The 11,453-nt window shown below is 44.8% G+C and overlaps 5 protein-coding genes across 5 annotated transcripts; 2 read left to right on the forward strand and 3 right to left on the reverse strand.

The window, feature by feature from the left end:
• Nucleotides 1–70: 70 nt before the first annotated feature.
• V2V93DRAFT_343042 (adaptin N terminal region-domain-containing protein) lies at nucleotides 71–3,362 on the reverse strand. The gene is made up of 2 exons (XM_066907843.1): nucleotides 2,939–3,362; nucleotides 71–2,875 (listed from the first exon to the last, which is right to left on the reverse strand). The coding sequence occupies exons 1-2, from the start codon at nucleotides 3,235–3,237 to the stop codon at nucleotides 304–306; spliced, it is 2,871 nt and encodes a 956-aa protein (XP_066768118.1). The 5' UTR covers nucleotides 3,238–3,362; the 3' UTR covers nucleotides 71–303.
• A 187-nt stretch (nucleotides 3,363–3,549) lies between these two features.
• V2V93DRAFT_378341 (ribonuclease P 40kDa subunit-domain-containing protein) lies at nucleotides 3,550–5,003 on the reverse strand (the record flags this gene model as incomplete). Its single annotated transcript, XM_066911951.1, has 6 exons — nucleotides 3,550–3,751; nucleotides 3,808–4,345; nucleotides 4,403–4,489; nucleotides 4,549–4,611; nucleotides 4,661–4,820; nucleotides 4,875–5,003. The coding sequence occupies 6 exons, from the start codon at nucleotides 5,001–5,003 to the stop codon at nucleotides 3,550–3,552; spliced, it is 1,179 nt and encodes a 392-aa protein (XP_066768119.1).
• A 190-nt stretch (nucleotides 5,004–5,193) lies between these two features.
• V2V93DRAFT_364729 (vacuolar import and degradation protein-domain-containing protein) lies at nucleotides 5,194–6,837 on the forward strand. The gene has a single exon (XM_066908909.1). It carries the CDS (start codon nucleotides 5,422–5,424, stop codon nucleotides 6,538–6,540), a length of 1,119 nt encoding a protein of 372 aa, XP_066768120.1. The 5' UTR covers nucleotides 5,194–5,421; the 3' UTR covers nucleotides 6,541–6,837.
• A 47-nt stretch (nucleotides 6,838–6,884) lies between these two features.
• V2V93DRAFT_364730 (uncharacterized protein) lies at nucleotides 6,885–8,402 on the forward strand. Its single transcript, XM_066908910.1, has one exon. It carries the CDS (start codon nucleotides 7,113–7,115, stop codon nucleotides 8,292–8,294), a length of 1,182 nt encoding a protein of 393 aa, XP_066768121.1. The 5' UTR covers nucleotides 6,885–7,112; the 3' UTR covers nucleotides 8,295–8,402.
• Nucleotides 8,403–8,797: 395 nt separating this feature from the next.
• Nucleotides 8,798–11,050, reverse strand: V2V93DRAFT_378344 (armadillo-type protein; the record flags this gene model as incomplete). The annotated part of the gene is made up of 2 exons (XM_066911952.1): nucleotides 8,798–9,150; nucleotides 9,244–11,050. The coding sequence occupies 2 exons, from the start codon at nucleotides 11,048–11,050 to the stop codon at nucleotides 8,798–8,800; spliced, it is 2,160 nt and encodes a 719-aa protein (XP_066768122.1).
• Between the last annotated feature and the right edge of the window lie 403 nt (nucleotides 11,051–11,453).

Below are 11,453 nucleotides of genomic sequence, written 5' to 3' on the forward strand. Positions count from 1 at the left end.
CAAATTACTTTTAGATTTGTTCAGAAGATTTGCTAGCAAATTTTGAAAAGGCTGCTTTTTGCTGCTTGCTTTGAAATCAGACGAAAAGGTTAGCAGTAACTCTTTGAAGCGGAACTTGTTTATAAACGGTAATAATTCGTTGATTCAACTGAATGTAGCACAAATATATAAAACAAAACGTCAAATATTACACTTTGATTCTACTGCAATGCTCAATCTCCTTAACAATTTTGAACAACATCGACAACAAAAGATTGAAAAGCTGTGAACCATCCCCTTCATCCATATATCTTGCAACCTTTCTTATGAACGTTTAGCAGCACGCTGTACAGCCGCAATACGATCTCCAAGAGATAATGCAAGTCCCTGTCCTTTACTTCTGATTCGAATGTGCCCGGTAACACTTCCCGCTGCTCCCTTCTCAATACTCAAGTTCGCAAGAGCATCCTCTCCAAAGACACTCTTAGCATAGAGGTTAGCGCTTAAGAACTGGCAGTCTCCCGTTAAACTAGCGGCAGGAGTCAGTATCGACATGTTGGTATAAGAGACCAAATCGTCAAGATATTCTTTCAAGCTCTGATCCTTTCCAGTGTTTATAATGTTAACCTTGTTCTCCCATTCGAATTCAGTCCACATGGATCGGAATTGAGTCTCTGTGACGACGCCGGGATGGATGTAGTCCATGATATCAACGTGAACATCATTTAAAATAACAATGTTCGTCTCTGTCGATGACGATCCATCGTAAACGATGTTACCAAAAATCACGCCAGTGTCAGTCGATGAGACTTTGATAGTAGCTTGAACTGAATGAAATGCATGAGGACCTAGGTTTTGTGTCGTGGGTTTTTCCACCACCTTGAGATCACCCAGAGTGGCGAATTCCACGCAAAGATTTTGCAAAGTGTCTGTAGTTTGATTGACTAACAACACATCAAGCACAATATCAAACTGATGTACCTTAACGTAGGCCTCGGCATACACAGAGTCAGAGAAACCAGTGAGCTGGACCACCTTGTTCAGCCTCGAACTGGCATCTTCCAAAACAGTCTCAGTACCAGTGGCCTTCGACAAATCCAGCTCAAACTCGTCTTGCCCCTCAACAGCAGATTTTTTAGCCAACTGTCTGATTCCGAGCGAATCATCAACCTGGATGGCATTCTTAGCCTTCTCAAGACGATCCTTATCCGCCCGTTTAGACTCCTCAGCGACAACCATCGCATGAAATGCAGCATGCGTATCCTCCAAAAAGACTTCGTCAACTAAACCTGTTTGCTCCATATCCGACAGAGATTTGATGCAGGCCATAATTCTGTCAACCGAGTCTTCGTCAATAGGAGCCTTCACGAAATTGGACTGGCCAACTCTAAGAACTGAAATCATGATGAGCATAGCCTCGGCACGCAGCAAATTCTTTTGCTTCTCATCACTAGACAACTTCGAGTATCGCAGCACAAGCTTTGTAAGTGTCGACGCCAATGTAGCAGCAAGGTAATAATCGCCATCAAGAATGAGCTGCCTCAGTGGTGGCTTGGCGGCAGCTTTCACGACCTCCAGGTTAGCATCCGTGGCACTCTCGGAAGTAAGAGCAGACTCCGTCGCATAAGTGCCATCAGGGAGAACCTTTCGCGCCGGTGCCTTCGCCTTGCGTCCATTAACTTTCTCTGCTTCCGGTTCAGCGATACCATCTTGAACAGCTTCAAGCAGACGCTGTTCAGATGCAAGAATTGGAATTTCACCGATGCTTGTTCGGATCTTCTTCCACGAGGTTCTGATCTCATCTTCCGAGGCACAGTACTCGCCAATAATCCACAGAGCACCTCTAAAAACCTTTCCACTCCGCACATCACCTAGAATGGCAACAAGACGTGCAACGATCGACTCCCTAAGTGCCGGAAATTTCTCAACTACTTCTTTAACGAAGCTGATGACGTCAACTGCAGATGCATTGTTGAACTCAGAAATGAAGTCCATGAGAAGCTCGACGACAGGAGCTGCAACCTCTGCAAATTTGATCGCACACTGGTGAATGTAATGAATAAGAAGCTGACGATATTCGATATTTTTATCGTTGTCGCCGTCAATAGTCTTGGAGAGCTCTTTTTTGAGTAAGAGAATGACTTCTTGAACATTCTTGCTTGAGATCATTTCGAGAGCAATATCAAGAGCCTTGCGACGAATATCAAGATCGGGGCTAGACAATACGCGCAGAATTTCCATAACGAGATCATCAAGAACACCCTCGTTACGCTTGCGAAGTTCGTCGACACGAACAAGAACAATAAGTTTGACGTTATTGTCTGACTCCTTGACACTGAGCTCAATGAATTTGGAAGCAGCAGCCTTGATGGCCACAGGATTGTTTGTGAGCGCAGTGAGCGCGGTTGCCGCTTCATACACCACAGTGTTGGACTGCACCTCAAGAAGATCAAATACCAAGCGCAAGTATCGGCCTTTGTTTGCTGTGTTTGAGACCGCGTCCTTTCTAATAAATTCAATAAAAGCAAGCTGCATCAATTCGTCCATAGAGATGATGGTGTCATAGCACTTTTGAAGATATTGGACAGCGCCTTCGGGGTAAATGTTTGCGAGTACGACGAAGGCATTGCGCTTACATGTAGTGTTAGACTCATTCTCGAGGAAACCGAGGACAAGATCAGACGCGTCCGGAAGTAAATGCTCCGAGAGCGCGTATATTGAATAAATGGCAAAAACCGCATTTTTGCGGACATAGGCGTGACGATGTTCGAGACAAGCGCGCACAGAGGGAATCAGGGGCTCGAGAAGTTCTGGCTCCTTGAGTTTTCCGAGGAAGCGCAGAGTCGCGCCACGGATATACTCGTTGGGGTGCTGAAGATCGTTACGGATAGCATTGCTAAATAAAGGAAGAATCTATAAGCAATTGATCAATTTATATGGGTTTGAAATAGTAACATACCACACAAGAATCATCTCCTGTTTGAGCTTTCCATCTGGATTCAGCTTGGGGCATATCTCCCAGTAGAAGTGCAAAAGCTTCTTAAGAGACTTTGACTTCGAAGGCATGACGAACCGAATAACATGCATGAGCAATTGCGGCATTGGATCGCCATTGAGCATTATGACAAGTATGCGCTTCATTGCCTCGACTTTGACCGGGTCATTGCCGCGCTCGAGCTGAAAGCGCAAATCTTGCAGCGACGGCTGATCAGCTGTAGATGGCTCATGAATAAGAGTATACGACGATACCTCGGCCATTGTGTACTTGATTGTTGTGGTGAGTAAAAAGACGAAGGGGCCCGCGAAGTCGTGATGTCTGTGTCCTTTTGGCGCAGCAGCATATTTTTCAGTACGCTAATATATCAGCATGTATTAACTAAGGGTTTTGTATCTTATCCAGACCCGCTGGCTGCTCGTTAAATCAAATACTGAAGCAGTCTACGGATGTTCCACAGTGTTTTTTTTTTTTATAAATGATGACTATATAATGCCTTAAAGGCAGCAGATTACAATAGACATGTTGACTATATACAATAAGAGAAATTACTATAATAAATAGCTCAGATCTGTCTAGCTATGAGTATCGTTGCTACCAACAAACTCAAACATCAATATGCCTCGATTAGTCTCACCGTCAAAAGGCTTCATCAACAGCGTGTAGCCATTCTCTCCGCTGAGTAGAAACGAATGTTCTTCTGACTTCCAACTCACAGGAGCATCCTCAAATCCGAAAACTGACATTACTGCCCACTTGCTCGCTGGAAGGGATGAACTACTCATTCGTAAGTCTCAAGAGTCATATAGTCTATTATAAAACGGAAAACCTACAGCAGTTCACTGAAAATCTGATGCAAAACCTTAGATGTAATAAGCCCCTCCAACCGAATAATTGTCATCTGGTCTACGCGAGGCTGCTCTTCGGGATCATCAACTAGTACCTGATATGACGACATCAGCGGATGAATATCATCGCCTTGCTGTATGCGCGGACTCTCAAGAGAAAGCATACAAGCCCACTCAAAAAGGTGAGAGATTCCTTCAATCTCAACGTCTTTTTGATACGACAATATATCAACTTTACTGCCCTTTGTTAGCGATTGTGCCATGATGTGTGCGCTGCGCAGAGGATCTAAAGTCGGAACATAAACAGAGCCCAGAGACAATAAGTCAAAAGAGTATGGATAGGCAGTAGCATGCAAAAAGTCTGGAAGAGGAGCGAGAGGGCAGGTGGCAGCGGTAGTGGAAAAGATATTTATCAAGAACTGAACTGGCTCCCTTAAAAATGTATTTGAACAAGATTGGACCAGACGGTCAAAGCCCTTTTTACCGGGCATTAAATTGGGACTTCGCAGATTATACTCGATATCTATGACGCGTTAGACGTTAGTACATCTACAGAAAGAGTATATCATTTAAACCATACTATAACGGTGGCTCGAAAAGGATGACTTTCTACCTTCAAGCCCCGCTTGCTCATAAAACTCCTTCTGTAAAGACAACAACAGTTTTCCTAATAGCAGAATTAATAGAACAGTAACTATATTGATCATTATGTAAAAGTGAACTGACCGTCATAGATGCAATATACGTTCTCCGAATCAATTTTGGTAAGCGAGAGCACAATACAATTATCTTTTTGAATTTAGAATGTTATTCATGTCATTGCAGAACCGCAACTTACTTTTTTTAATATATTCATTGAGAAACTCTGTTCGAAGAAATGATGCGAGTGAAGTGGTGCAATGATAATAATTCCATTCAGTCGCACATTTGGTGCCGTCAAAGAGAGGAGATCTTTTCAGCTTTTCTTCATAAAGCTGAGTGGGAACTATTATATCCGCCTACAAGTTCAATGATTAGTGAAATTCGACAGATCATATGGCATCAGAGCTTACTCTGCGGTTAAAATGGTGATCTAGTATAGTGGAACGCGGTCGTTTGCTAGTATTATCACTACACAGAGATTGCGACGCGTAAACCTTTGCCGAAGTTCTCCGCTTGGACAAGGAGAACGAGGTCGACATAAGAATAATTATTACCGAGTAAAAGACTGGTGCATGTTTACTTCTTATACTCTTATTATAAAGGAAGAAATACGCTTCAGCGTCAGGGCATGAAATTGGGCGTTCTCGTCCTATGGCGTACTAGATCACAATGTGATTTGTGATCGGATACCGGCCAGACCTCCGCATACAGCTCTCAGATTTGCCGACGCCTCTACTAAAACAAAAGACTTGTTTGCGTCGAGTGGCGGGCATTAAAAATTGAAATGAATTGAACTGAGATAAGGCGTAAGTTATCGTGATTTACTTCTCTTTAATTAATCTATCATAGCAGTCTCCATGCTTGTGCTGCTGAAAACCATTGCGCGTTACAGATACCAAAGCTGCGAGTCTGCTGTCTTCAACCGGTCCGCTAATCTTCATCTTTTTTGCGCTCCAGATGCGAACTGTCCACACTCAGTTGAATCTAGTCCCTCCTTCTTCTTTTTCCTCACGGTCCTCCCTCGACATTCCCCGTTCGCACCCGACAACCTCCCTTGCGCCCGCCCCCGCTGTCGTCCATCGCCCAATCTTACAGCGCGCGTCGAGCCTCTCCTCGACTTCTACTTCAGTCCCACAGCTCGCTGCCGGTCTCCCATTTTGGACCCGTGCAGACCTATATCTTCACAACAGCCTATCACAGCATCTTGTCTTTGATTCTTCTGTGTCGGAGTCGGCGTCATCATCGGAACAAGACTTTTCCACACTTTCCTTTACCCCGACTGCTGCTTCTTCTGCTCTAATTACCGAAGCCTCCTCGCGAACAATGTCCCCAGTTCCCTATACCGAAGTTTCAGACTTCAGTTCGACGCCTCAAAAGAAGTCTATCGGCTCTCTATGGGCGGAAGAGATCGTGAATGTAGAGCAGGCTCCTCCTTCGGTCATATCCCCGCCTTTGCCTCTTCCAGTAGAGGTGCCTTCTGACAGAATTCACTCGACACGCACAATGGCAACATCAAGCTCGTCATTCTTGCGCTCGGGATCTAAATTCATGGGTACGCAGATGTCTGGTCGCCAGACTTATGAAGTCCAAGTAGAACTGAAGCACGTGGACATGAAAGAGTCATTTGTTTGTGGCTATTTACACATCAACGGTCTTACAGAAGACAATCCACTTCTGACAACATATTTTGAAGGCGAAATGATAGGTCCAAAGCACTCATTTTTCACGCGTCGTCGTGACTGGGGTGCATCAGAGAAGACAGACATCATACACTGGGCTAGGTTCCCGTCATGGCGACCAATTGCCAAAATGGCCAAGCGCCCAGATTATCGTCACGTAAACTTTGAGCAGCGCGATCACATATTTATGCGATGGAAGGAATGCTTCCTGGTGCCCGACCACCGCGTCAGAGACATTAACGGCGCGTCTTTTGCAGGGTTCTACTACATATGTTTCAATCAGATCACTGGTGCAATCTCAGGTCTCTATTTCCACAAAGATTCAGAGAAGTATCAGCAGCTTGAGCTTTCTCATGTAAAGGATAGTGGCATGTTTTATTCATATGAATTCCGGTGAAATTGGATTAATCAAGATTTGAACGTGTTTTCTGCTCAGAAAAGTTTACTCGTGTCTTTTTTTTTCACAGATGCCCTCGTTTTGATGATTTAATGATGGTTCGGGATAGTCTAGGGAGTAGGATGGTTAGTGTATCGGTTCAATGATATACTAATATGTATACGATTGCGTTTGTCTTTATAGCAGATTTTGTTTGTCAGTAGTTTCGGTGCTAGCATCGAGGCGGCTTGGCTGATTACTTTTCTTTTTGTCTATCTTCTATGCCGTAATACGCACATCTGTTAGTGCTTCATATTATTGATATTGTAAATTATTTTATTTCTCTATTTCCAAAATGGATTGGGATATAATGATTAGATGCGAGCGGAAATTGACCATTTAGTGTCACCCCAAATCCAGACTTATCAGCGTCGACGCCAAATTGTCCAGAAAGCCTCATCCGAACCTCATCTGGCGCGACATAAACGCGGCACTTTCGCCATCGCGAATCACCCCGTATCGCAGCACGTCGCGTCCTGGGTTAGAATAATTTGTTTATTTGTTTACACCTTAAATCTCACGCGACATAAAGTATGTCGCTGCACTCGCCACCTGTCGACCATGTTGACTCGGCTGACGAGGTGCCAATTGACCCGCATATGCTCTATCACCCGCATCATGGGGAGCACGACGAAGCGGATGACGATGATGCAGAGGTAGAGGCACTTCTCAACAATGTCGACGATTCTGATCACCTTCAGTTCCTTGATGAACTGCCTACTTCGCAGTCGCGCCCGCCTCGCCACCCAGATGCTATGGTTCCAGCTATTTTCCGTCAGCGGCCAAAATATGTCGAGACAGAGCAAGTTACAGTCTATCATTGCCCGGTTACGAATTGTGCCACAAAGACTTATGCTCAGAGAGGACGGCGCGCAATTCTGAGGCATCTGAGGACAAAGACAGACGACGCCCATGTTGCTGCTTTGCAACACTTCACTCAATCTAGAGGAAAAATGACCAAACAGGAACGATCTCGCAAAACGTCTAGAACGTATCGAGAGAAACACAGCAAAGAGGCTCAAGAACGAGCATCAATGGACGGAGCCCCATATTTAGCTCCGCTTTATAATCCCGTATTGGTTAAAAAGCATGAGGCTTACGTTCGCAAAAAAATACAGACTATGTTGGATTCTGTACCAAAACCCTGCTGGCCTGCTGCGCCAGGGATGTCTGCTGCAGATGCAGCAGTGAGCAGTCTCCTCCAACAGCATGTCACAAATATGCAGACCAACGTCTTATGGATTTTACAAGAAATGGATAACAGCGTGTATTTCCCACCTGGCGCAGATATCCCAGCTATGCTATCCGGCGATGGTGGAGACTATTATCGACGACGGCTACGTGAACTTGAAGATAAAACTCCAGCAAAAGCATCTCAAATCAGAACTGCCGCAGCGCAACTAGATAGCCCCGAGGCCTTGAGGCGTGCAAGCATTGAATTCCAAGTTTGGAAAAAGCAAGACGATCTTCAACGAGCTAAGCGACAATTAGATCGTGAACGATATGAACGCGAGACTGAAGAAGCGGCGCGTAAAGTAGAGGAATGGGAACGTGAACGAACAAAGGAAGGAATAGATGAGAAAGTTGAAGAAGAAATGCAGAAATGGAAAGATAAAATTGCTGAAAAACTCAGAGAGAAATGGCGAGCAAAGGATCCGTTAATGGGCGATCATCAAACGATTGCTGTTGCTGCTCTGGCTGTACAGCACCAGTGAGTAAATTGTACTGTTGGAAAAGTAGAAATGTAAAATTTGTATATTAGGGTATTCTTGAAACTAGCTTATAAATAGCCGTTGTATCACTATAATTATATTTCCCCGAACATAGAAAATAATGACTGGATACAAAAAAACAGTCACTAGACGACATATGTACACTACAAGCAGTCTTGTAGCATTGGCAGCTTTTCCTTTAGCTAGAATATTCCAACCTTCACAGCATGTCAACAAAATCAAACTTATCCCACAGATATCGTACCTAAAAAAACTTGTTTGATTACATATCATAGTAATCATTTGTACATGCTTCCTCGTGCTCATCAATCATAATCATAAATATGTAAGGCGAAAAAAGAAGTCTCTTATGCCAGTCAACATGAATAAGCTTCTAGCTGTAGACTCATTAACAAACGAGCGAGTGTTCACATATATGGAAACGAAATAACATAAAAATATCACCAGACTACAGAAAACAGAAAATAGAGCACAGGTTTCAGTATTCACATCAGATTGAATTGATTGTCTCTCGCACCTCTATGGCCACCACCATTGCCATGACGGTGGCCTCCAGATGCGCCTCCATTTCCAGACACAGACGGATTGATTCCGGCATAACCTCCGGAAGAGTTAGTAGACTGCTGTGACTGTTGTATGGAATTGTTAGACATATTGTGCGCAAGATTTGGCTGGCTGCGATATCGCTCTACTATCCAAGCACATTTGGAGCCCCACTTTGACCCTCTAAGCGAAACCATATGCTTTTTAATCTGTGCAGCAACAATATCTCTTTGAGGTTTTGTCGCGTTGTGAAGAATATACTGGATTAGATAATTTCCGTATGCATCAGAAGCAACTAAGTATAGAAAAAGTTAGAATTCGCAAACTTCAAACCATAAACTGCAAAATCAGAAAAAAAACATCAAATCAGGATCAAGTCTGCTCATACTATCAATTAAAGGTATCCTTGGCCTGTCAAGTCGCCCTTCGCAAATTTTTGCTAGATAGCGATCAATAACTTCTGGTGGACTATGCTTCAATACTTTTTCAATAACCTTGGAAGCAAACTGGTCCATTGAATAAGATACCGCATTCTGAATAATCATATCAAGAGCTCTTTCCGAATCCTTTGGTCCACCGTGTTCAATCATGTGTTGAATCACCCAATTGCCCCATTGTCCGCGGGCAATCACGTTAATGTTGTCAAGAACTTCCTCTATACAAGGTCGCTTGTCTTCTTCAACGCAGTTCTCAAATATGTTCTGAACAACAAGTGAGCCAGTCTCTCCCAGAGCAACTTGTGTCCACATTCCTCGTAGTTCGCGGTTCACGTAGGTCATGATCGCTGGTGGAGTGCCTTCCCATCGCAGTTCGAACAGCTTTTGCCATACGTGACAGGCGTAGCGGTGAACTACCGTGTCAGCTACACGACGAAGAAGCTCCATGACCATTTCAGCTTTGACGTCCTCGCCAACACAATCAAGAGCTTTCTGAACTACATGACAACCAAATGCATCCATAGAGAGATCAAGTACGTTGCCTTTAATAGTATCGGCGATCTCATCAATCTGCTCCGGAGTCCCGTGCTCAAAGCAGCGTTGAACAAGGAAATTTCCGAATCGGTTGACCATGAGAGGATACGCGCGATCCACTATGGCCTCAATTATTTCATATTTCTGCTCTTGCGTACCAATCTTCAGTTTTTGCTGAAGAAAAATTGATGCTTGCTGGTCGTTATTGTTAACAATCTTGTCCACTATGTATTTCCAATTGCAATTAACTGCTCGCTCAAGGAGCTGACGGTAATTGATAGGTTCGGTAAGAGTGACATAAGTTGACTGCTGCTGAATCGAGACCGGAATGAATTCCGAGCTATGGACAGATAATTGAGAGCTAGTAGGTCCCGAACCCGTTGAACTGTCGGCGCCTCTCGGCTGGAATTTCTGATCTCGATCAGGCGACAAAGACCCATTAACGCCGTTGGATTGATGCTTTCTTGGATCATACGCAACAGCTGCTAAAGACGTCGATGTCTGCTTACGACTCGGAAGAATCGATGCAAATTCGTGCCCGTTAGACGATGCCGGTTGCTGCTGCTTAAAAGGGCTCGATGCAAAAGATCCCTCGGTTACACGACGCCAGATACTGTCTCCGAGCGGAGCATACTCTGCAGAAAGCGGAGACAGAGTCTGGGGCCCAGATAGTTGATACGGCATATCCTCAACCAGAGTGGAGGAGTCTGACGCCATACGATCATGTAGCGACGAGGTAGCAATACCGCCGGCAATAGAAGCTGCTGACCGCTGAGGATCTATCACTAATGCGCTAGAAGGCTTAGATAACGGTGGAGTAGGGATCTTGGAAGCGGCCGGGTCCACGAAGCGGTTCAGTCGCATTTGGACTGTCTGCAGCTCATACTGTAGGCGCATCAGCTCAGAAGCATCTTGATCCGACGAAGAGAGATCATCTAGGTTACTAGCTGCTGCGTTGGTATCGTAGGCAGACTGCGCTAACAGAATTCGACGGTGAAGCTCAATAAGGCGAGCCTGATTGTTGAGCTTCATTATCATTGCCTCGCGCTCTGCGCGAGTTGGGGACACAGAAGATCCAGATCGTAGGTGATTAGGCAAGGAGGTGTCGACTTGCAAGGGAACACTGGGAGGACTAGCGCGGGGTGTATCGTGCATGGAGAGGTCGTCGAGCAGCGACTGAGGCAGGATCATACTGCTCTCCGTGTCCAGATCTGCTCGCGACATGGCATGTACCCAATAAACAGTCAGGAATATGTTGTGGATATAGGAGACGGGTGGGGGGAAATATGAATAAGAATGGGGTAATTGGGAAAAAAGGAGAAATCACAGGTTGTGAGGGATGATCACAAGATGCGCGCGAAACGGGCGGCGGGCGCGGCGCGTCAAAACAAAGGTCATTTGGTCTCATCTGTCGCCGCGTTCATTGTCTCACACCTTGTTGTTTCCGAACCCGATATAGGTGTTACCTGCCCCAATATTGGGTTGCCATAGCAACATTCATGCATGTGTCTTGAGTAAGCACGCAGTAGCGATGCATAGAGAAGGGTAATTAACATATAAAAATGTATAATCAGAAATCACGGAGGATCTCAAAAGTAAGCCATAGCGCTGTTCGAAAAATGTACGG

This window comes from Kockiozyma suomiensis (genome assembly GCF_038497685.1).
Source record: "Kockiozyma suomiensis strain NRRL Y-17356 unplaced genomic scaffold V2V93scaffold_2, whole genome shotgun sequence".
Classification (NCBI taxonomy): domain Eukaryota; kingdom Fungi; phylum Ascomycota; class Lipomycetes; order Lipomycetales; family Lipomycetaceae; genus Kockiozyma; species Kockiozyma suomiensis.